This window comes from Eublepharis macularius, chromosome 10 (genome assembly GCF_028583425.1).
Source record: "Eublepharis macularius isolate TG4126 chromosome 10, MPM_Emac_v1.0, whole genome shotgun sequence".
Classification (NCBI taxonomy): Eukaryota; Metazoa; Chordata; class Lepidosauria; order Squamata; family Eublepharidae; genus Eublepharis; species Eublepharis macularius.
In genome coordinates, this window is record NC_072799.1 from 89,132,212 (window position 1) to 89,156,419 (window position 24,208).

The window sequence follows — 24,208 nt, forward strand, 5'->3', positions numbered from 1 at the left end:
AGGCTACCGTATACAAATCCTGGAGGAGAAAAGAGCGCACAGATGCAGTGTGTATTTTGCAAAGACAGAAGCACCATTCAAAACTTCCACAATATGTTATTTTTTTTCTCTTTCTTTAAGACCTCTTTCAGACTATTTTCTGCAGAGCAGCTCCATTGAAGCTAATTGGATTATGAACATGACCATAAAACATTTCCCACAAATCTTGTTCCCTTAAAGGAGTCAGCCAGAAACTGCTGGGCTGCTCTCAAAAGCTGAGCATGAAGGCAGCAGAACAAACAAGTTTGCCTCAAAATTCCTGGGACTAGAGTTTCTCTGCCTGTAAACATAGTGGATCTATTCAAGGGTTTATAGAAGTATCCTCCATGAATTTGTCTATAATCCTTTTAACCTCTGAATGATGTTTTTTTTTTTCTGGAACACAGCGTTTGAGAACAACTTTCTGGCTAACTGAGTATTTTAGCAACATTTATTTGGGATGGGGGGGGAATGCAAGAAGAGAGGGAGTGAACAGTGTCCCTTACTTAGGTTGCAAGGGGGGACAAGCCAGAGAGTCTGAAAGATAGCGAGGTCAAGGATCTGCTTACCCTTTTGCTCTTTGCTGCCCAGGCACTACCCTTTCATGTGTAAACTGCTATTCTCAGGGTCTTCCTCTAAAGATGCAGGACTTGCCATCTTTCCACCCACTGGCATCCTTAGATTAGATAGCTAGATAGAGATCGGTCTCATATCTTTCCTATCCCATACAGAGTTCCTACAATAATTAACTCTTATTTCTTTTCTAAAGTTAAGGCTCTGAGTGTAAGTTTGTTTCTGTCTCCCAGGCACGCTCTATAACACAGGCTCCCATGTCCCACGTTTCTCTGCTTACTAGGCAACTCTGTTAACAAAAAGAAAAGCACATGCCAGTGAATTAATATTTTACTGGCATGATCCCAAGATCCTATTGAATAGATCTGAGTAGGATTCTGGTTAGGATTGCAGTATATGTTGTATTTTCCTTTTTTGGATGACTCTTAGGCAATGTATAATTCATGATTTGAGAGCCAGTTTGGTGTAGTGGGTAAGAGCAGCGGGACTCTAATCTGGAGAACAGGGTTTGATTCCCCACCCCTCCACTTGAAGCCAGCTGGGTGACCTTGGGTCAGTCATGGCTCTCTCAGAGCTCTCTCAGCCCCACCCACCTCACAGGGTGTTGGTTGTTGTGGGGATAATAATAGCATACTTTGTATACCACTCTGAGTGGGCATTAAGTTGTCCTGAAGGGCGGTATATAAATAAAATGTTGTTGTTGTTATTGTTGTTGTTGTTGTTATTTCTTTGCTGAACAAGTTACCCAAATGGTATGGTAACAACAACCTTACTCAACCTTTTATCCAATAGAAGGCAGGGAACATTTTAAAGTGACACCTATAACAAAGATAAACATTGTGTACACAAAGCTGAGCTGCATATGGAAAAGCTATCATACTACGTCTGACTTGCATAGGAATACAGCTTTAAGAAAAGTAATTAAGCAGTGGAGTAGGAGCGGGAATGGCTATATTATCAGATGATCACATTTTGGGGGTATTTATGAAGAATGGGACACATTGTAAAAGCCACTGTAAATAATTTAAGTATGATATTATTTTTTATTTATTTTTATTTTATCGTATTTATATTCCGCCCTCCCCGCAAGCAGGCTCAGGGCAGATAACAACATTAAACCGCTTTGGCATTAAGTTGTCCTGAAGGGCGGTATATAAATAAAATGTTGTTGTTGTTGTTGTTGTTATTTCTTTGCTGAACAAGTTACCCAAATGGTATGGTAACAACAACCTTACTCAACCTTTTATCCAGTAGAAGGCAGGGAACATTTTAAAGTGACACCTATAACAAAGATAAACATTATGTACACAAAGCTGAGCTGCATATGGAAAAGCTATATGAATGGAAAGCCATAATTTACAGCCAGCAAAAAAAAAATAGTTAATACATTTGACGGACAGATCTTTAAAGCATGTTTCCTAAGTGCAGCACCAAAATAGAGCTGGGAGGGAAAGAGTTAACTATTGCTTGGATTGTAGCACTTGAGTGACAGGCTGCACCCTCCTCTCTGATTGGTCAGTTAGAACACAGCTGAAGGGCTCACAGTTGGAGAAGAAGATTAATTCCCGCCAAGTGTCTAAAGGGGGGGTTGGCTCTGAGGAGGACCCCGGGTCTGTTGTGAAGGGAAAACAGTTTAAAACTAACTCCAGGAAACCTGAGCTGTCAAAGGGAACTCTGTGAAGAAACATTGTTGCTGTAAAGTAGCAAGTAAAACATCTCTCACTGCTAAGAACTAAGAATATAAGAAACGAAGCTTCAAGGAAACTATTTTGCCTGTTACTTAAAGTGTATTCTGTACTACCAACAAAATTTTACCTCACATTTCAATCCACTGACTACACTTATTCAATCCCTGCCTGTTAAATAAAGTTATTCTTTTTGAATGTTATACAGTCTCCAGTGCTATTTCCAACAAAAAGGAAATGGCTCCTGCTTCTCCCCATCAAGTTCCTAGGCTGGGATAAAAAGCCAAAATTACATCTGTCAGGGTGGGACAGATCGACTTTCAAAACACAAGGAACAACATGCTACTTAGGGCTACTCAGCCAAAGCAGGCAAACTGAATTTGGGCAGGAAAATCTGCCTCACAGTCGGGGAGTGAAGGGGGGGGGCGGGTCTGCCATAACCTACTTTATATATTCAGCATTTAATGAATCAGGAAGATCCATGGCAGCACTCTCAAACATAAAGAGGCAGTTAAGGATTAAAACAAGAGGTTTTCTACACGGAGAGAGAGCAATTGCTATGGGACCTTTGTCCAGAAATTTGATAGTTGGCAGATTCATTAAATGCTGAATACATAAAGTATCCACTCACTAAGTGTATAAATATTTTAAATAAATAAATAAATATTAAACATGCACAAGTGTACTGCCAGCATAGCTACTAGGGTCTGACCAGTAAAACCATGTTTTTATCAGGTAACCACAAAGGCGTTTGAAAAAAGTCAGATGTGTCCCCTGCTATAGTGGAAAACCTCCTGCCACTGGGCTCCAAGCTCCCACTGCTGCTGAGTGGAGCAGCAGGAGCTAAATCAAGAAAAAAGAAGTGTTGCTACAACGTCACTCCTGGGTATGTAGCCACAAGTGACAAGCAACACGATGTTAGCCTGCCCCACCCTCAAAAGCTCCCAGGGGTTGCCAGCCAAATTCATATACTGCCAAGTTTTGTCCACCGGATTCTATCAATCTCCACCCGTAATTCAGTAGCCTCCATCCCAGCCTAACAAGTTCAGCTCTGGAATATTTCTTATTTATTTTTATTTATGTCATTTATAGTCTGCCTTCCTCACCGAGACTCAAGTGTGGGATTACACAGTGTGAGATTAGTACAGTCAATATTGAGGACATTGCCATAAACAATGCCAAAGGGTAAATAAATACAAGTTCACAAAGACATAGCATTAGCAAGGATCCAATACAGAGTTGAAGAAATGCTGAAACAGAACATAAGCAATTCAAGGGCTGACATTAGACAACATGAAGCACAGGTAGATCATAGGAGCACATATTTAAAACAACAGTAAGGCAACATAGTGGTGAAGTCTATAGTCCCTAACCCATTTCATCCTGTTTCATCTCCAGAATAATCATATTCCTAGAGCCTAACAACAACAACAACAACAACAAATTTATTACTGTCCGAGACCAGCAAGGGTATTACAAGAATAAAAATAGAGCATACTGTTTAAAAGGGACATCAGTGTAATAATAAATTAAATTGCCTTATATTACATTATGTTAAAAAATTGACATTTAGAATTTAGTATGTCAAAAAACCAAATATCATAAAACCATATACAAGATCTTATTTAGAAATGAACCATCTCCTGCTCTTCACTGCCAACCTACCAAATTTGGCAGTCTTATATGTTATGTCCTTGGATCTATCTGAGAGCATTTTTGAAAGGAGGGAAGCTCTCTGTCTTCCCGGAAGTGTGGAAAGTAATGGCCTTATGTAGTCATCTTGTAGCTGCATGTATATCTTACAGTCAAAGATAACATGTTCTAATGTTTCTATTTCCCCCTCACCACAGGGACACAAATGTTCTTCTAGTGGGATTCTTCTGTATCTACCTTCAAGTACAGCAGAGGGCAAAACGTCCCAACGCATTAATGTGAAGGTTCTCCTGTGTTCAGGGCTTTTTTTCTGGGAAAAGAGGTGGTGGAACTCAGTGGGCTGCCCTCAGAGAAAATGGTCACATGGCCGGTGGCCCCGCCCCCTGATCTCCAGACAGAGGGGAGTTGAGATCGCCCTCCGTGCTTAGCTCAGCAGCGCGGAGGGCAATCTCAACTCCCCTCTGTCTGGAGATCAGGGGGTGGGGCCACCGGCCATGTGACCATCTTCAAGAGGTTCCGGAACTCCGTTCCCCCGTGTTCCGCCTGAAAAAAAGCCCTGCCTGTGTTCATGATTTGCCAGATTATAAAGAGGAGGAGTTAGACTAATCATGAGATCAGGACCAAATAGAAACCTTTTGATTCTATTTAAGTCATGTTGCCTCTCAACCTCTATTATTCTCTGCTTAATAGCCTTTTGGGCTTGAACATATCCCATACTGAGCAGTAATTGCAGTGATAAGGTGTAAAAGGCTAGTTTTCTATCTATCTTTCTAGCCCAGGATGGAGTGCAAGGATTACCTACTCTGGCTCTTCCCATCATGTTTGAAACCAGAAGTTGGCAACTCTGCCTGTCAAGACACCTTAATTCTCTACATGTGGGGGCAGGCTGCAGGCTCTGTCTAGAAAGACATACAGGTTCAAAGCAATGTTTGTCCTGGTTAAGATCCAGAAGAGTTAGCCGTGTTAGTCTGTAGTTGCAAAATAGTAAAAAGTCCAGTAGCACCTTTATGACTAACCAACTTTATTGAGGCATAAGCTTTCGAGAACCACTGCTCTGTTCGCCAGATGGGATCTGGCGAAGAGAGCTATGGTTCTCATAAGCTTATGCCTCAATAAAGTTGGTTAGTCTTAAATGTGCTAGTGGACTTTTTACTATTTTCCTGGTTAGGGGAGTCCATCCACTGAAAATCCAAGTGGAAATTTTCTGCTAATGTGTGTTGGCGGTAATCTCAACCAAACACTCAGCAAGCTTTTAAAAGAAAATGCAGGGGGGTTCTTGTGACCTTTGAAAAAAATTATATAAGCACTGTTGTGTTAAAAATAGTTTCCCCCCCTCCCCACCCTTGTTTCACCACAGAAAGAAAACACAGGGCTTCTTGTTTGTCACGGAGGAATACAATGGAAACAATTGTTCACGGTACATATCCTTCTGATACTGTTTTGAAAACTAGCTGAGATGGACAGGACTGACTCCAGCTCTGCCTCGCCTGAGAAATAGCCAATGGGAGCAGGGGAATGCTGGACCAATCAGAGTTAGAGAGCCTGTTTGAGGGAAAATATGGCTTTTGAGGGACTTGGGGAGAGAAGGGTTAGAGACTGCTCAGAGAGGCAGCAGAAAGAGAGCAGCTTGTTAATCTGTTCTGTTACACTGAAACATTTCATTTAACCTCAGTTCATTTATGAGTTTTAAACCATTCACTCCTTTGTTCCATCTTGTAAATAAAGTTTGTTTTTCTATTTGTTTAACCCTGGCTGGCTTGAAATCGTTGGCTGAGGGAAAATATCTCACACACGCAGGTCTCTCACACTCTGGTCACGTTAAAGGGTGGCGGCATATTTATAGGGACAGTAACCTCTGAGTTCCCTTTTCCCCAGTAGCCCTGGGTGTATCTTGGTGAGGGGAGGCAAAGACAGGGAACTGGCTGTCTGTCTGTCTGGTGGAGCCTCTGGGAGAGGAGAGAGGGGCCCCTGTGAGGATTTGGGTCAAGGCTCTCTGCCTGCAATAGTGGAGAGTAGACAGGAGGTATGTGGTGGACCCCCTGCCTGGGTGGCAAAGGGATGTGGAAAGCTGTGTGGGTGTGTGAGGTGGGGTCTACCCAACTTACCTGCCATACTAGCATTTTGTGTTTTTGCTTTCCTGGCTATTTTGCACTATTAAATACAGGACATATCCAAATGATTTATAGTCCAGCAATCTTGATTTTTGCTCTTATATTTTTCAGTGGGGGTGATAAAGCTATTCTGCAGAAGTCTGGTTGCACCTTAAATCTGCAGTCCTTTATCGTGGAGACAGTTTTTGTGGACTGAAGTCCACTCTTGTTTTGTTTTTTAAACACAGTTTTGTTCACAGGAAAATAGTCCATAAAACACAGCAGTTTGTTGAATTTGCTTAGGGTGGGGCCAATAGAAACATGCACATATAAAAACAGTAAGTTCTGCAGTAGCTGAGATTTCAATTATGCCTAATATAAGAAGATTGAAGTCCAAAGAATCTGATTGGTCAAGGAGGTTTCAGGACTTGATCACAATCTTTAAGGCCCATGAGATATATTAACCACAGTCTCTGTTTGTCCTGAAGGGTGGGGAATCTTTTTGCTTAAACAAAAGTAGAATTTATTTATAAGCATGAGGGTTGCAGCAAACTGATAAGCATATTGGTTTCATAATAGTTCTTAAGCTTGGTGGTTTCAAAAATAATTATATATTCTTAAAAGTATATTCACAGACGGTCTTACGAACTAGTTTTCCACACAGAACTTCACTACTAAACTCTCATCTCATCCACACAGACAGATTCACTCAGGCCTTTCAACACAGCTTGCCTGACTGAGATAGATTACAGTGTAATCCTAAAAAGAGTTACTCCAGTCTAAGCCTGTTGATTTCATTGGGATTAGACAGGAGTAACTCTTCTTGCGATTACACTGTTTCTCTCTCTCCTAGGAGCACACACAGTTTGCCAGATTTAGACAGAGTTAGGCTCTTAGGCTTCCACACAGTTTGCTTGATTTAGCCAGAATCCTCTCTGTAAATAAACACCTAAAGATTGATTCCAGGCTCACATAGTTTGCCTGCCTCACTTTGACAGAAGATATACTTTCTGTCAGATACACACAGACTGACTCAGGTGCACACACAGTTTGCTTGACTTAGACAGAATTAGGCTCTTAGGCTTCCACACAGTTCTAGGTGAGCAGTTGTGTTGGTCTTTAGTAGAACAGCAGAATTTGGATCCAGTGACCTCCAGACCAACAAGATCTTCAGGTTATGAGCTTCTGACAGTCAGAGCTAACTTCTTCAGATACAAGCAGGAATGGAGATCCCTGAGCCTTTATATCTTAGCCAAAAGGTGGGTGGGGTGTTACAAGGAAGGGCATCAGGATGTAAAGGTACAATGCAGCTTGAAAGGGAAGGGAAGATGTCAGGATATAAATGTATAATGCTAGACAATGATACTCTTCTCTCACAAGCATTGGGAGACAAACCTCACAGACAGCCTCCAAACCTTAAACAACTTCTCACTATTAACAATGTACTTCCCAACACTGACACGGACTCTGGGACCAGGGCCTGCCATAAGCTAGGATGCCAAGTCTGTCCCCATATTCACTCTGATAGCACGATCACTGGACCTAACAACACCGGTTATACCATCTCAGGTCCATTCAGTTGCTCATCTTCCAATGTTATATCAGGTGTTAGCAATGTCCTTCCACTCTCTACATTGGACAAAATAATAAATGGATATAAATCTGACATTATAAACCACAAACTCAAAAAAACAGTGGGAGAACATTTTAATCTTCCAGGACATTCCATTGCTGACCTAAAAGTGGCTGCCCTCAAACAGAGAAACTTCAGAGAGAGATTACAACATGAGATTGCTGAAGCAGAGTTCATCTACAAATTCAGAACAATGGGCCCCCTGGGCTGAACAGACACATAGGATTCTTATCTCACTACCGAGGCTAATTTCTGCTGTAATCAAGCAGCATTGTACCATTGTAACTTTGTATTCTGACATTCTCCTTTGCTACGCCACTCCCATCGAATTAAGTTGCATTGTACCTTTGCTTCCTGATGCCCTTCCTTGTAACACCACACCCACCTTTGAGCTGAGGTATAAAAGCCCAGGAACCTCCATATGTACTTTTATCTGAAGAAGGGAGCTCTAACTCTCTGTAGCGCGCGAGCAGAGAAAACAATGACAGCGCAAGGTTAGTGAGAGGCTCCCAGTCCCAGACCCTCCACATTTCCCAAAGGGGGTCTTCGCTGTTCACAGCCTACATCCTTTTCTAACTCCCTATTGTCCTTTCCCAGGACCTTTGACTCTTTTCCTCTGTTGCAACATTCAGTGGTCCAGTGATGATTTTTCCCCTTTGCTGAGCCTAAACTCTTTGAGGGCCAGGTGCACTTTTGGCTCCAAGGCCGGGGAACCCTAGGAGCCTTTCTCTAGATCTGGAAAAAGCCACTCCTTTCCTGTGTTTCAAGGTGGTCTCCTTTACAAATAAACCCTACTGTATAAAAATATAGAAATATTAGTTAACTAATAGGATACAGTTGTTAAAAAGCCAGTACAGTCCCAACAGACCATATAGCATTAAAATGATAAAGCTGGCTGACTAGATAATATTCAATATCTGGAGCTTAATTTGTCATTCACTGCTGAGCATACAGTAGATACTTGGGTAGTAGCATAAACACATAAGCCAGTGAGACATAACAATCGGAAAGCTTGGTAGAGATGCAGGCAGTGCCCCATAGATGAAATGAAACAGGTGGAAGGAAAAACATAGACGGATTGATTACAGGTTTTGGCTTGCTGCAACCAAATGACCCATGTTGACCAAGAGAATCTGTTGCTTCTGGGAACTTTCGTTACTCCTCTCTTCCTGATTCCCAACTCTCAAGTCAATTCGTGATGTTCTCCTAGATGTATGACCTTGGGGAGATAATGAAGGAACAAGACTGCCTCCGACCAGGTGCATTTCATCGAGGGAGCCAAGCACCCCTTTGCTGTATCACTTCCCCAGGTTGTCCCTGGTGGGTCTGTTTCAACTGGCACATTTTTCTATTTGTAAGCTTGAGAGACGGGTCTGATATTTGTAATATATGTACAGCTTGTGCTTCATAATTATCATGCTTTATCTTTTTTAATTTAATATTTTTATTGTTAAACAATGAGTGAGATGTTAAAAAACCAAAGGGGATTCACATAAAATACAAGCAAAACCCCCCACCTTTTTCTCATTAAGAGATTTATATCACTAGACAACAGGCCTAAAACACAACAATTCACTGATTAGAAGAAGTCAATAAGTATGTTTGTTAATAAATAGAAACCTTTCATTTACTTACTTACTTACACTCAACATTTATAATCAAAGTTTTAGAATGTTAATTTTACAGTTAGTCTACTTTAATAATAGCTGTTCTTAGTTTTTCTTAATTTTCAGCTACGTAGTCAAAAAAGTCTTTCCATTTTTTCTGAAATTCTAAGATTGGTCTGTTATGTATATAAGAAGTTGATTTGGCCATAGACACATATTCTTACAATTTGTTCATCCACTCAGTCACATCTGGGCAAGATTCTGTCTTCATTTTTGCTACATCACCATATATTTTAAAAGTTCACTGTGTGTTTTTATATTACTATGTAAAATGTATTTTTTTGAGATTCAGCTCAAAGTGAAACTTTAATATTGTTTGCAACTCTTCATAAATTTGTCCAATATTTTCTTGCCTTCTTACATGTCCACCACATATGATAGACTGTTCCGTCAGCATATTGACATTTCCAGCACCTTCCACTATAACCCTTATTAGTTTTTGCAACGTCTTTAGGAGTAATATACCATCTAAAAAAAATTATATCACTTCTCCCTTAACAATCTGTAAATTTCCTCAACTGGCACCACAGCAGAGAGACCAATTTACAGCAAAGCGTCGTTCTGCGAGATGAGAAAGCCCTAGTCCCTGCTCTTTCATCCGTGTTGGTTTGTTCACACCTGCAAGTCACTCCAGGCGCTAACGCGCCCAGGCCCGGAATGTCCATGGGCATGCAAACGTTGCACACTTGAGTGCGGGACAGGAAGGCACTCCGGAGCGCCAAGGGGGCAGCCCCTCGGGGCCAGAGCCTCTCCGTCCCCTTGCCCCCGCCCCCGTGGTCCTGAGGGGGCGGGTCCGCCGCTCCCCTTCCGCGCGTCTGCATTGGCTGCCCGGCTTGCTCCCCCCATCCGGCCCGAGATGCGCTCCAGCGGTTGGTTGGCGGCCGTGCCACTAAGCGCCACTGCCCTTCCCTTCCCCCGTCGCTGTCAAAGTGGATCAGCGGGCGCCGCGCTGCGATGGAGAGCGGGGCAGAGCGGCAAGAGCTGCCGCGCCGGCCGCGGGGGAAGGCGAAGGAAGGGGGCGAGGCAGAGGAGGGAGGCGGAGGGGGAGACTGAAGTCAGCCCCGTCCCCCGCTGCGAGCGGGCAGGCGCCGCTGAGCCGCCCCCGCCTTTTGGCCCACCTCGCTTGGGGGCGAACCCAGCCGGGCCGTTGCGCTGCTGCCGCGCTGCTGAGCGGATCGCCGGCCGGCCCAGCCACCCAGCCCCCCCTCCCGGGCCGGGGCTCCGCTCGTGCGCAGCTGGGAGCCCGAGGCGCCGACCTCTCGCCTTCCCCGCCGCGGAGCCTGAGCGCCGCCTCCTCCTCCTCTCGCCTCCACCCCCGCCCGGCCCGGCCCGGCCCTCCTCTGGAGTCTCCAGCCATGACCGTCCCGGGTTTCACCTTCTAAAGATGGCGGTGAAGGATCGCTGCAACCTTTAGACTCATGACTGTCAGAAACATCGCCTCCATCTGTAATATGGTGAGTGCTGCGCCGGCCCGGCCCGCCGGCCCGCCTGCAGTCGCGGGGAGCCGGACCTCTCCCGCCCTGGGGGGCGTCGCCAGGCTCTTTCCTGAGACCGGAGGGAGTGGAAGCAGCCCTCGACCCCCGGGGTTAGCGCCTGCAAAGCAGGAGAGAAAGCTCCTACTTCCGAGTAAACGGAGACGTTTGGGAGAAGAAAGGTCGGGGCACAGCGGGATGAGGGGCGGGCGGTAGGAGGGGCGCTGAACACCTGAAGGGTCACCGGGCGTTTGCCCGTCGGTGATTTGCACCGGCGGAGGCTGCAGCCGAGCGAGGCGACGGGCTCGAGGAGAGGAGCTCGTGTTCGAGATCCGAACACGTGAAGCCCTGTTTCTTGAGGACGCAGCTAGTCTGGGTGATGTTGATGATGAAGACATTTTGAACGAGATTGAGAATAGTCGGCCTTCAAGCCGAGCAATTAATTGGTACTCAAAATAGGGTTGGGTCAAAGTAAACCTTCTTTGCAGCGAAAGAACTTTGTGAAGGATGCAAAATAGTAAAAAAATCCAGTAGCACCTTTAAGACTAACTTTATTGAGGCATAAGCTTTCGAGAACCCACAGCTCTCTTCCTCAGATGCATGCAGGGTATGAAGAAACTGGCCATACCCTCCATGCATCTGATGAAGAGAGCTGTGGTTCTCGAAAGTTTATGCCACAATAAAGTTGGTTAGTCTTAAAGGTGCTACTAGACTATTTACTATTTTGCAACTATAGACTAACACAGCTAACTCCTCTGGTTCTTTGCTAAGGATGTATTTGGTTTCAGACCCCTGCCTTGACCCATGTGTCAAGATTTTCCATGCTCTCTTTTTGCATAAGAATTAGCCTCCTGGATTGACAACTGGCTGACAAAAAAACTTTGAAGGTTGTTAAGGGGGTAGGGAAAATTATCATGAAACTCAAAACTTCTACTCAGAGAAAAGAAAATCCCGCAGTGGAGTAATGAACAGGAACGGATCCTGAGATGTGTTCCAGATTTGGCCACTCCTTGGTCCTGGGGTGTAAATAATCTTTGTTGTCAATGTGCATTATAATTTGTTAATCTCAGGTTGAGTATGGGATGTGACAATTGTTGTAAGAACACTGGTGGTTCAACAGTTTTGCAGGTGGCGTTACAGATGTGTTGACCCAAATCCCTGTCACTCTAAGTGTGGAATGCCAGTCTTTTAACCCTTTGCTCCACTGTTAGCCCACTGACATCACAAGAGAGTATCATAGTGTAAAAAACTGAGTTGACTTGTGTAGAAAAAATTGGCAAGTATTTAAGTACTTGATGATAGTGCCCATTTTTAAGTTACCCACTTTGAAAAATGGAAGTTTTGAAATGGTGTTTTGTTCCTACCGGGTCTAGAATCATGACTTTTGCAGCAGGTTATGCACTGCAGCACATTAGCACCAACTTCACACCTTCCTGTACTTTGGCAAACAGACAAGGTGAGGCAGGTTCTGTGGGTTCCACTTCTGAATTTACATCACAACAAGCTCCTGTGCAGGACCCATTAATTTGCTACACTTGGTAATTTTGGGTATTTCAGTTCCATACTGAAATATGGGTTGTGAAAAAATGTAATGTGGCATGTATATTACTGGGAATACTTGTTTGATGCTCTTCACATCACTACTCTTTACAGCCATGTAGGGGAGTGTCACAGGCTTTTTCTTCCACTGGAGGGAACCCCACGCAGCCTCTTACAATTTGGGGGGACTAGGTTTGTTTTGTAATGTAAACCTTCCTGTAATGTTTTGCATATAATTAAGGGTGAGTGTTTTATTTCTGCTTGTTAATGTGGGCTTTTTAAAATTGCTGCTGTTAATTAAAATGAAGGCCTCTGAGAAAAGAAGGAGGGGTGCTGGATAGGTGAGTAGATTGAACAGGTGTGAACTGCAGTTTTTAATCAGGGCTGAGGGAAAGTTTTTCAGTCACCCATGTATATGTTAGGGAGGTTTTTCTAGTTAAGTCAGGCAACTTGTGTGGAGCCTGAGTTGTCTGAGTGGAGTTGTGAGAAATTCTAGTTAAGTCAAGCAAACTTTGTGTGTGCCTGAGGGAGTTCGTGTATATTCGAGTAAGAGAGTAATCTGGCTAGTTCAGGCAAGCTGTGTGGGAAGGCCTGAATGAATCTGTCTGCATCAATTAGATGATAGTTTATGATGTTACTTACAATCTCTGTGGAAAATTAGTCTGCGTGACTGGGTTTGTGAATATATAACTGTCTTTGAAACCACCGAGCTTAAGAGCTATTTTGCAACCAATACACTTATCAAAACTCAACAACCGTTGTTTATGTTCTTACAAAGTTCTGTTTTTGTTTAATAAAAAAAATTCGTTTTTACTTACTTTACAACCACCCACATATGCTGACTGTTCTGTCAAACTACCATCTATAACAAGCCTTCCTATATTACCAGTTAAACTGAGGAGGTCTAAGGCAAAAGGGTTTGGTGGCAGCAAAAGCCTTTTGAGGGAGTCAGGGGGGGGCAGCAATATATAGGTCACACAAACACAAAAAGGAATGTGTTTTCAGGGTAAAAGCTTGGGTAACGTAGCTCTGTGTGAAGGTCTGTGTGAGTGAAATTAAAAAATTGTGTGTCGGCTGTGACCAGACCCCTCCTGAGGTATAGGTTTAAGTAAGGAGGGTCCAAAGCTGAAGGTTTAACAAAAGATTCAAAACAACAGGGCAAAACATTACTCTTCCCCTCATTTGCTAAATGTTCTTATGGTATCAAGTGTGGGTTCACTGTTGTGAGGTAGTTTTTGTATTGTACCTGAAGAGTACAGAGATCACTGGGGCAAGAGGTTTAACAAAACCACAAAAATGATTTATTTGTGTTCAGGTGGTTTTTTTTAAAAACAGCACAGCAGCCCAAGACTCCAGAGTCACCAGGGAAGCACGGCTGAGAAATTTTAGTTACGGCTTCCGGTTGTGCTTTAAATTCCTTTTAATGCTTATAGTTATAAGCCGGCTTTCACTCCCTAACCACCAGGTAGGATCGTCTCACATAGAGAATTCCATCCGCACCATCCTGCCCTTTCCCAAGAGTCAGACTAAATGGTACCAGGTCTGCTCATCACCTGAGACAGACCTCACAATTTGGTATTCTGTCCTCTCCCAGCAGTAGAGCTAAACCTCTCTGCCCCACTACCACACCTTTGATACTGCCTGCTCTTTTGATAAGAGGAAAGTTCACCGTGATGTGCTAATTAATCACAAAATCAATGACAAAATCAGTACCAATTACGTAAATACACTTTAGACAATAAGGTTAGATATAAGTCAATATGTACGTACATTCGTAATTACAAGAAATCCTTAAACAGGATTAGAATACACGGTATCAAGGCATACTATACCCTGCCCTGCCATACTCTGCAAAAAGAGTAAAGGACAAGATCATTAACTATTTAAAGCAATACATAAAAACTCTTATGGATTTACCTTGTCATACTCTTATGGACCTGTCTTTGGACTACATAATCTAGGATGACTTTGTTATAAATATGCAAATTTTGTATGACCAGATTATAACTGAGAGCCAGTTTGGTGTAGTGGTTAAGACTGTGGGACTCTAATCTGGAGAACCAGGTTTGATTCCTCACTCCTCTGCTTGAAGCCAGCTGGGTGACCTTGGGTCAGTCACAGCTTCTAGGAGCTCTCTCAGCCCCATCCACCTCACAGGGTGATTGTTGTGGGGATAATAATAACACACTTTGTAATCTGCTCTGAGTGGGTGTACAGTTGTCCTGAAGGGTGGTATATAAATTGAATGCTGTTGTTGTTGTTGTACAACTACATAATGGACAGATAAATACCACCTTATACCGGAAACCCACCAACAGATACTCACATCTACATGCCTCCAATTACCATCCTAAACATACCACTCGGTCAATTGTCTACAGCCAAGCCTTACGTTACAATCGTATCTGCTCCAATGCTCTTGATCGGGACTCCCACTTAAGAGATTTACAACAAGCATTTTTGGGACTACAGTACCCACCAAATGAAGTGAGGAAACAAATCAACAGGGCCAGACTAGTACCCAGAAACAGCCTGCTCCAGGACAAACCTAAAGGAACTAACAACAGAACACCACTGGTTGTCACCTATAGCTCCCAGCTCAAACCCATCCAACGTATCATCAGTGAACTACAACCCATCCTGGAAAATGATACCTCTCTCTCAGAAGCCCTGGGTGGAAGACCTTTCCTTGCCTACAGACAGCCCCCCAACCTTAAACGACTTCTCACTCACAACCATGAATTGGCCAGCAGAGTCACCAGCACAGGTACCAGGCCCTGCAACAGACCCAGATGCCAGCTCTGCCCCTATATCTACCCAGGGAATACAATTACAGGACCCAATGGCATCAACTACACTGTCTCTGGCTCTTACAGCTGCTCATCCTCCAATCTGATATATGCCCTCATGTGCCAACGATGTCCTTCTGCTCTGTACATTGGACAAACCAGCCAACCTCTGCGCAAAAGAATAAATGGACACAAATCTGACATTAGAAATGGCAACGTCCAGAAACCAGTGGGAGAGCACTTCAATCTACCAGGACATTCCATCAAGGACTTAAAGGTCACCGTAGTTCAACAGAAACCTCTCAAAAACAAAATCCAAGGGGAAGCTGCTGAACGGGAATTCATATGTAAATTTGACTCTGTCAGACTTGAATAGAGACTGTGAATGGTTATCTCATTATCAGAAGTAACTGATTTTATTAACAGAAGTGAACTGATCTCATCAGAAGCAAACTGATTTGCATCTACTCCCCCCTCCCCTCACCACCTATATATATATATGGCCAGTTTCTTCTTACCCTCCATGCATCTGATGAAGAGAACTGTGATTCTTGAAAGCTTATGCTACAGTAAAGTTGGTTAGTCTTAAAGGTGCTACTGGACTCTTTACTGTGTTGTTGTTGTTGTTGTTGTTATATGCCTTGATACTGAGTATTCTAATCCTGTTTAAGTATTTATTGATATTTTGCACTCAGACACTTTATCATACTAACCAAGGATTTCTTGTAATTATGAATGTATGAACATATTGACTTATATCTAATCTTGTCTAAAGTGTATTTACATAAATGATATCCATTTTGTGATTAATAAGGACCTTGATCCAGGACAATTTAACATGGATTGGGAGAAGCTGAAACAATATTTGGTGAAAAAATGGGAGGTGGGAGGAGAACTGTGGCAGTTTGAAAATTACTGAAACATAACAAAAGAAGAGGGAAGTGACTTTACCGGGGGGGAGGAAAGTTAAAGGAGAAATTCTAAGCAACTATTTTATTTGACTATTACATATAGTATTAAGTAATTAGAGATTAACTAGTTTTATTTCTGGCAGATAATTGGGAAAGAAATGTATAGTAACATACAGAATATAAGTTAAATTGTTTGACTTATGCCGAATGTATATTGTGTTTATAGAAGTACTTAGAACTATGTAGAGTATGGGTCAAATTGATTGATTATTACAGGCAGACAACTGGATAATGGAGAAGTTATACAATCAAAATAGAATGAATATAAGACATGTAGAAGGAAGTAAAGAGTAACATATAGCGTATGAGTCAAATTGATTGACTTATATTGAATATATATAAATGATTATAGAAGTACTTAAAGTTATGTAGAATGAGAGACAAATTGTTTGTCCCATATTGATGAGACTAGAATGCGTAAGATAGAGTATAGAGTACAAAAATTAGATAAATGATTATTATCATTAAAGGATATAGGCCACGAATGTAATACTTAGTTGATAAGTTAAGTGGGAAAGGGAACAGAGATAGCACTGTGTTATAATAGATAAGCTTAGAAGAGAGTGAAAGTATATGTTTAATAGAATAATATAAGTTTGAAATGAGTAGGGGGAAAAATGGATAAGGGGTTGGAAAACTGTTGGAAGTCAACAAAAGGGGGGGAAGGGGGGGTTAGAACTGGAATATCTAAAGGAAATTGATTGTAATGAGTATAATATAGATTGATTTCTAATCCAATAAATTAAAAAAAAAAAGATTTTGTGATTAATAAGCACGTCATGGCGGGCTTTCCTCTCTTGCTGCACCTTTTTGCTGGGACTCTGCCCACTTTTTCCAGCATGCTCTTTTGATAAGGCAGATGCCAACAACCTGCTTCTGTATTTCCCTCCATCCCCCCCCCCCTCTGAAAGGTGATCGGAGGCTGGGGCAGCACTCCAGAGGCCCTGGGATGAAGCAGCTGTGGCTGTTCTGCCTTTCAGGGGCAGAACAGCCTCCTGTCCATCACAGATAGACTAGCATAATTAGCCTTATATGAGCTCATGTGAGCCTGATCTTGTTAGACCTCAGAAGCTAAGCAGGATCTGCCTTGGTTAGTAACTGGATGTGAGAAGAAACCACAAAAACCACGGTTGCAGAGGTGGGCGATGGCAAACCACCTCTGTTAGTCTCTTGCCATGAAAACCCCACCAGGGATCGCCATAAGTCACCTATGACTTGAGGGCAGGATTTCATTTCATTTGCCTTGACCTGGACAGCCCAGGTGAGGCTGATCTCATCAGATCTCAGAAGCTAAGCAGGGTCGGCCTTGGTTAGTACTTGGATGGGAGACCTCCGAGGAAGACCAGGGTTGCAGAGGCAGGCAATGGCAAACCACCTGTTAGTCTCCTGCCATGGAAACCCCACCAGGGATCGCCATAAGTCAGCTATGATTTGAGGGCACTCTCTGCCACCATGAGTGGCTGGGAATGGAGGCTGACTTCCATGAATGGGCCTGCAACATGAGGGGAAAGAGATGTTCTCCCATGCCATTTTCTTGACTTGAAATGGACCCATGGACCCAATATTTGCCTCATTGAGGCAGTCACCGAGGTTCCTGTATCTATCATCCCTTGTTTCTCCAATGGAACAAACAGCAGATTCTCAGGATTGTGTCAGGTTATGGAAATGGGGAGGGGGGGAATAAGACTTCATTTAACAGTCCCAACTGGCTTTGGGTCCTCTCATGCCTGATAGGTGAATTAAAAAAAAAACCTGGAAGCTTCATTCACAAAACCTTTACTGTCTTGCCTTTCCACAGGAGATCAATGTGTTGTGCTTCCAGGACTGTGTATAGACAGCAACAATATGGATTTCCTCCCCCCAGGGTTGAGAGTCTGAGACATTTTCACATATGATACTGAAAAGTACATGTAAGCCTCTCTCATGCTGTGAATGTTGCCAACGTAGGATAGAATTCAAAAAGTCTTTCCCTCAAAGATGATCGTTCTGTCGCTGCTCCAAGGGAGGTGTAATAGCTCACAGAGCCCTTCCCACTAGGAGCAAAAGGTGGCAGAGTGGGGCAAAGTTGGTGTTGGGCCCGCTTGCTGGACTTCTCAGCATGTGAAACAGGGCCTGTTTACTGAAGAGTAAGAAACCACTACAGGTGATGAAAGCATCTTGCTTATTACCTACTCCCTGACTTAATTTTTGTATGCCGTAGAGTTTATGTACAAAAGGGGAGAGGGAAGAACAATTCAGGATATAATTGGTACTTCTTTTGAAACAGTGCATGGTACAGTACTCCTGGAACTATTCCTCTTCAAAATTCAGGGGAAGGACTACACTTTCAAATGTTTATCCTCGGGGCTTTTTTTCTGGGAAATGAGGTAGTGGAACTCAGTGGGTTGCCCTCAGAGAAAATGGTCACATGGCTGGTGGCCCCGCCCCCTGATCTCCAGACAGAGGGGAGTTGAGATTGCCCTCCGCGCCGCCAAGCGGCGCGGAGGGCAATCTCAACTCCCCTCTGTCTGGAGATCAGGGGGCGGGGCCACCAGCCATGTGACCATTTTCAAGAGGTTCCCGAACTCCGTTCCACCACGTTCCCCCTGAAAAAAAACCCTGCTTATCCCGCTTGTGGAAAGCTTGTGTGTGAGGGAAGAGTATTCTTGCCTATTCATGTTTCTCTTCCTGCTCCATTCCAGTTGCAATGGACATGACATAGGCAGTCTTGTGCTCCCCACATGCCCTGTTGGTTGTGGGAACAACAGAAAAATTCCACACTTTTTGCATTCGTTGCCTCCTTCCATAGGCTTAAGAGCTCAGCATTGTGTAGTGGTAGAGTATCGGAGTAGGATATGGGAGACCGAGGTTCAAATCCCTGCTCTGCCATGGAAACTTGCTGGGTGGTCTTGGGCCAGTCACACACTCTCAGTCTAACCTACCTCACAGGGTTGTTGTGGGAATAAAGTGGAGGAAAGAAGAATTATGTTAGTCACTTCGGGTCCCCGTTGAGGAGGAAGGTAGGGGTATCAATGAAGCAAGTAAATAAAAATAAATTAACAAACTGCTTCCCTTATTTTCACTTTTATAGGCAGCTGGACCAGTCCAAAGTAAAATTCAAAAACAAAAGATCTGGCCAAAGCAAAATCCAACCAAAATGACACAAAAAGCGCTCTCCATAACTTCATCAGTTGGGAAACTCAAAAAGTTTACCATTTGGGGAAATCAAGATAGGTGAAAATACTTAATTTAATAATTCCTTGGTAAACTATTTTTCATTCCATCTCATTTTCAGGCTCTGTAAGTCTAGTTACACAAAGTCACTGTGTTCCCTTCAGGTGATGACCCAGCATGCCTGGTTTACCTATTCATTAACAGCAGAGAATGGAGCCTTCTCACGGCCCCACTGAGATGACCAGCACTTTTTCATGAGGGCATTGAGAGCTATGAACATCCTCACGGAACCGAGCAGTCCCCATTATTCTACTGTAATGGATTTCCATCGCCCTACAAAAACTTAATGCAAGATCCTCAGTGACACCCATGAGGAAGACGGAAGAGTTCAGTGGTGCCACCCTAAGCAGAGTTACACCCTTCTCAGCCCATTGAATTAAACTGCCTAGGATTGTTCTGTAACTCACATGAATGAGAAAAGTTGAGAATCCCTGCAGTAAATCATAGGCTTGGATCCGGAGCAGCGTTTCCACAGATGCAAGGATTTCCACCCAGGGAGTGCAGCTTTCCCACTTCTGCTTTCCTACAGCACCCTGAAATGCACCCCCCCCCAATACTTTCCCTGGGGACAGAGAACCCCCAGGATCAGGATTGGGGGAACATTTCAGGTTGTTGTGGGAACAGGAAAGGTGAGAAAGCTGCATTCCATGGGTAGAAATCCTCGCACCTGCAAGAATGCTGCTCTGCCTCCGAGTTACTATCTGTACTTCTTCCCTAGTATTGTCTCACCAATGCGGTATGATTTCCTAAAGTATTGTACTTCTGATTTTAATATTTCTGGATTAGAAAGAGAATCAATTTTCCTTCAGTACTTAAGAAACCGTATTATAGCTGGGCAGAAAACTGGGCTGAATGCTTTACCTTTAATCCACAGGCATATTTTCTGATGAGCGGTGGCTCTGATCAGCTGCGGACACACATGTTCAGCCATTTCATGGAGACAAGCCAGAGATTGTTAGGAAGTATTTAAAATAGGTGATAACAGCTTGTGACAGGATCTCCTGTCATACCTCGCCAGCTTTCTTTGATGGTACTTGTACTGCCATGTCTACAAATCACGCTTCTTCAAAGAGGAGCTGAGAAACTTGTAAGGGACCAAGGGCTTAACACCTCCTCTCCAAAGTAGTTATCCGTGAAATCCTAAGCAGAGTTACTCCAGTGTTAGACTGGAGTAAGCGTGCTTAGGATTTCACTGTAAGTTTCATCATACCCCTTGTTGTATACCAACATTCTGTTGCATCTGCGCATTGTAATAATGTGTTTGCTGCCCATTACTAGTCCATACTCCTTTTCACAGGAGCACAGTTGAAGAGGGGTATGCTCGGGAACAGCCCTCACTGTGCCGTATACAAACGTTGCCTCTTCTCTCCTGGGCTGTTTGCTGAAACAACTTCGGTGAAGTTGCTGCAGAAATCCACTGCAAACCATCTCTCTCCCCCCGCCCCCCCCCCATGTGAGAGCAGTCCAGAGACTGTTTTTTAACATGTTTCCATTTGAGCGAACACAGAGTGGAAGATGAACGCACAAATGGAGAGAGAAGCATGAAGGGGAGGCTTCTGAAAAGACAGAAGGGAGAGGCAAGCAGTTTGCAGAAGCATGGCTGGTGGGGGGAAGGACTGGGGGCTTGGGGCTGAGCTAGCATTTGACTTGGGAAAAATGTCTTATCATGCCAGCTGTGACGTTGGGAGGAAGCCAGGTTCTTGCAGCAAGTGTAGAACCTGCTATGACCCCACTTTTAGTAATAGTATGCCAGCCTAAGAAATGGAGGGAAGGTCAAATGGCCATAACTTCTATATGAACAGCTTTTCCATAGGTAATTACCTGCAGCCAGCAAGTCAATCATGCACATGTGCACACTGGAATATATGCTCAGATGTAATTTTAGTGGGAAAACGTGGCTAATCAAATGCCCACCATGTATAAGCAGCTGAGTACATCCACATGCGCAAGTGTGGTCTTGATTAGAGAGAAAGGTTAATGAGCTGTGAACTCCCTCTGTACAGGAGACAGAGACAAGTGCTTGGAGTTCTTAAGCAACAGGATACTACATAAATCAGAAGTGTTCTTCCTGGAAACAGAGTTATGCTTAGGGTGGTATTACTAGAGAGCAATCCTAAGAAAGTCTGTTGGAAAGTAAGTGCCACTTTTATTTATTACAACTGATTCCCACAAAAGCGTTCTTAGGATTGCAGCCTTTTGGTTGTACAATAATTGTCACCAGCTGCATGCCATTTCATGTAAGGACATGGCTTCCCATACAAGATTTTTCTCCCTAACTCTGAAATAGCTCCAAGAATACAACTGAATGACTACATATTGTTCAGGAAGGAAAGAAAATGATTTTAATGAAGGAGGCTAAGAGAGTGCTAAAAAATCTGGCAATACTGGTTTGAGTATCTTGTTAGCAGACTATAATTCAGTATTTGAAAGTATTGCTGTTTTGCTTGCATGAAACAAAATTTATCACCAAGTCTCACTTAAATGCTCTATTTATATTTTTTCTCTGTTGGGGGAACCTTTTAATCAAGTTATATTTGTTAGTTATTTTAGGTTTCTATGTTTGGAAATATTTTGTTGACTTTTTTTAAAAAAATTGCTGTCATAATGTTGTAACTGGACATCTTGGAAGTTTCATGGACTTCTATTGATTTTTATTTTACCTTATTTGGAAATTTCTGTGTTGTCATGTCTAGTTGAAATTAGTACTATATACTGGGAATAAACAGTGTGAAATTAGCTGGCTCTAATATGGGCCGTTTCCAGATGGCTTACCTTCACCCGGGACGTTGCGCCTCGTTGCGGGGAAAATGCGAAATATCGCGTTTCCTTACGCGAGTTGACATCGCGTAAAACTCACGCGAGGAAACATGATATTTCGCATTTTCCCCGCAACGAGGCGCGACGTCCCGGGTGAAGGTAAGCCATCTGGAAACGGCCCTGGTTAGTCAGAGGAATAGAGAGGATCTTTGTTTTGATGTAATTGGCAGCCTGCAAGTATCATTTTTCCAGTCCTGTGTCCTGACTGCAGTGGGGATTTGTAACATTCTTGAAGTGACAAAATTGATTTGAACTACTTGAACCTTTTAATGTTTTCTTTTTATTATAAGCTGCCTCAGGCAGGTTCCTGGAGAGGCAGCATAAAAATGTACTAAAAAAATAAATAAATTAAAAGATTGTGGCGTTTGAGACTGAATATTAGTAGGTGACAGGTTTGCAAACTTTGTCACTGTGAACATTTTCATTTCGAAGATCAAGCAGAGACAAAATGCTTGCCTTGCGATGTCGACTTTGGCGGAGGGTTGGATGGATCACTGGAAAAGAAATTAACAAGGTCAGGTAGAATGGAGGGTGGGCTGTGTCCACTTTGGAAGAGACACAATTGACCTAATAGAATGGCAGTCTTCTCTGTGTAATCTCAAATAAAGTAATTCTCTCAAAATTTTATATGTCTGTATAAATCATTATGCTAGGTAAACCACAGAATTAAGTCCCCAGTGTACTGAGGCCTTGCGTAGCAAATAGGGAATTTTTTAGTATAGGTTACTTCCAAAAGAAGGCACTGTTGTTCTTCTCTGTCAATCCTTTTTTTCAAGCCCTGTACACAACCCCTCCGCCCATCTATGGTCAAGGGGTTTTCTAGGCAAGAGACTCACAGAGCTGGTTTGCCATTGCCTACCTATACAACCCTGGTGTTCTTAGGAGGTCTCCATCCAATCACTAACCAAGGCCGACCCTGCTTAGCTTCCGAGATTTGATGAGATCAGGCTTGCCTGTGCTATCCAAGTCAGGGCTTCCCATAACTTACTGCCTGATATTTTCAACTGCAGGTGCTGAAGATTGACCCTGGGACCTTCTGCATGCAAAACAGATGCTGTAACACTCAGTCATGGTCCTTCCCAAAATATCCATTAGAAATCATTATGCCCTTAGTGTTACCAGGTTGACTGGAACTTCTTACCCTTGCTGGGTTCTCCCCTGCTATCATTTGCTCTTGCAGAAGGAGAAAACGGAAGAGGAATGCCGTCATTGATATGGTAACATCACTTCCAGATTATTTGCTACATTCACAACACTCTAGGAATTTCTCCAATCTCTATAGTCTTTGCCATAGAGATCTGAGGAATTCCTAGAGCAGCAAGGGATCTATAATTCTCTCCTCACGCTCTGCCCTCAAAAAGCTCCTGGGGTCACCAGTGTAGGGCACACAGCCATATATACATGTGTCTGTGAAAAAGGGCAAATAAGCGAAGCATGTACCATGTGGGACCATAGATGAGCTGCCATTTCCTGATTGCTACTGAAATCCTTTACAGTGCAATTCTCTTTCTTTCTTAATCTTCCTGCTCAGATCCAGAGACTCTGAGTTAAGTATTTGTTGCAATTCAGCTGCAGATGGTGGGGAAAAATCATATTACTGCCGTTGATAATCTTCTCATCTTGCTGAAATCTGGTTTATGTTCCATCCCCTTTTCCTCCCTGGGACTTGGAATACTCAAATAATCTAAGTTCAAGGAAATATTTTGCCAAGCCATAAAAGGATCGTTGTTGTCACACATCATCATGTAGTTACTGAGCCTGCTGACTTGTTAGAATGCTTGTTGGTCCCTGCAGCGAGAATCTCTAGTAAATCTGAGTAAATCCCAACTTGAATTTTATTTCTTGCCTTAAACTTTAAGCTGCTTTCTATGTTTTTAAACATCTGACCTTTACTAAAGGCAGAACAATTGGTGTTATCGTGTGGAATTCCTCCATACCATTTCAGTGTTCACCTAGTAGGGGTCAGGGGGCATATGTTTTTCAGTAGGTTTCAAGGCCACTGTTCTTGGATAAATTCAGCATTAAACTAGGGAAGACAAATCAACAGAATATAGAAAAAGCCGTGTATTTTAAGAACATTTGCTGTGA

General features: G+C 43.1%; 1 protein-coding gene across 5 annotated transcripts in view; it reads left to right on the plus strand.

Annotated features, from left to right (window-relative positions):
• The first annotated feature begins 10,262 nt into the window (after positions 1-10,262).
• Positions 10,263-24,208, plus strand: part of USP46 (ubiquitin specific peptidase 46) — a 46,636-nt gene continuing 32,690 nt past the window's right edge. For all 5 annotated transcript variants that reach the window (XR_008597727.1, XR_008597725.1, XR_008597726.1 and 2 more), the window contains exon 1: positions 10,263-10,773. Coding sequence is in view for 2 of the 5 variants with exons in the window: in XM_054989727.1 (XP_054845702.1) it covers positions 10,738-10,773 (36 nt within the window). In the remaining 3 variants the exon portion in view is untranslated. The remainder of the gene's footprint in view (positions 10,774-24,208) is intronic.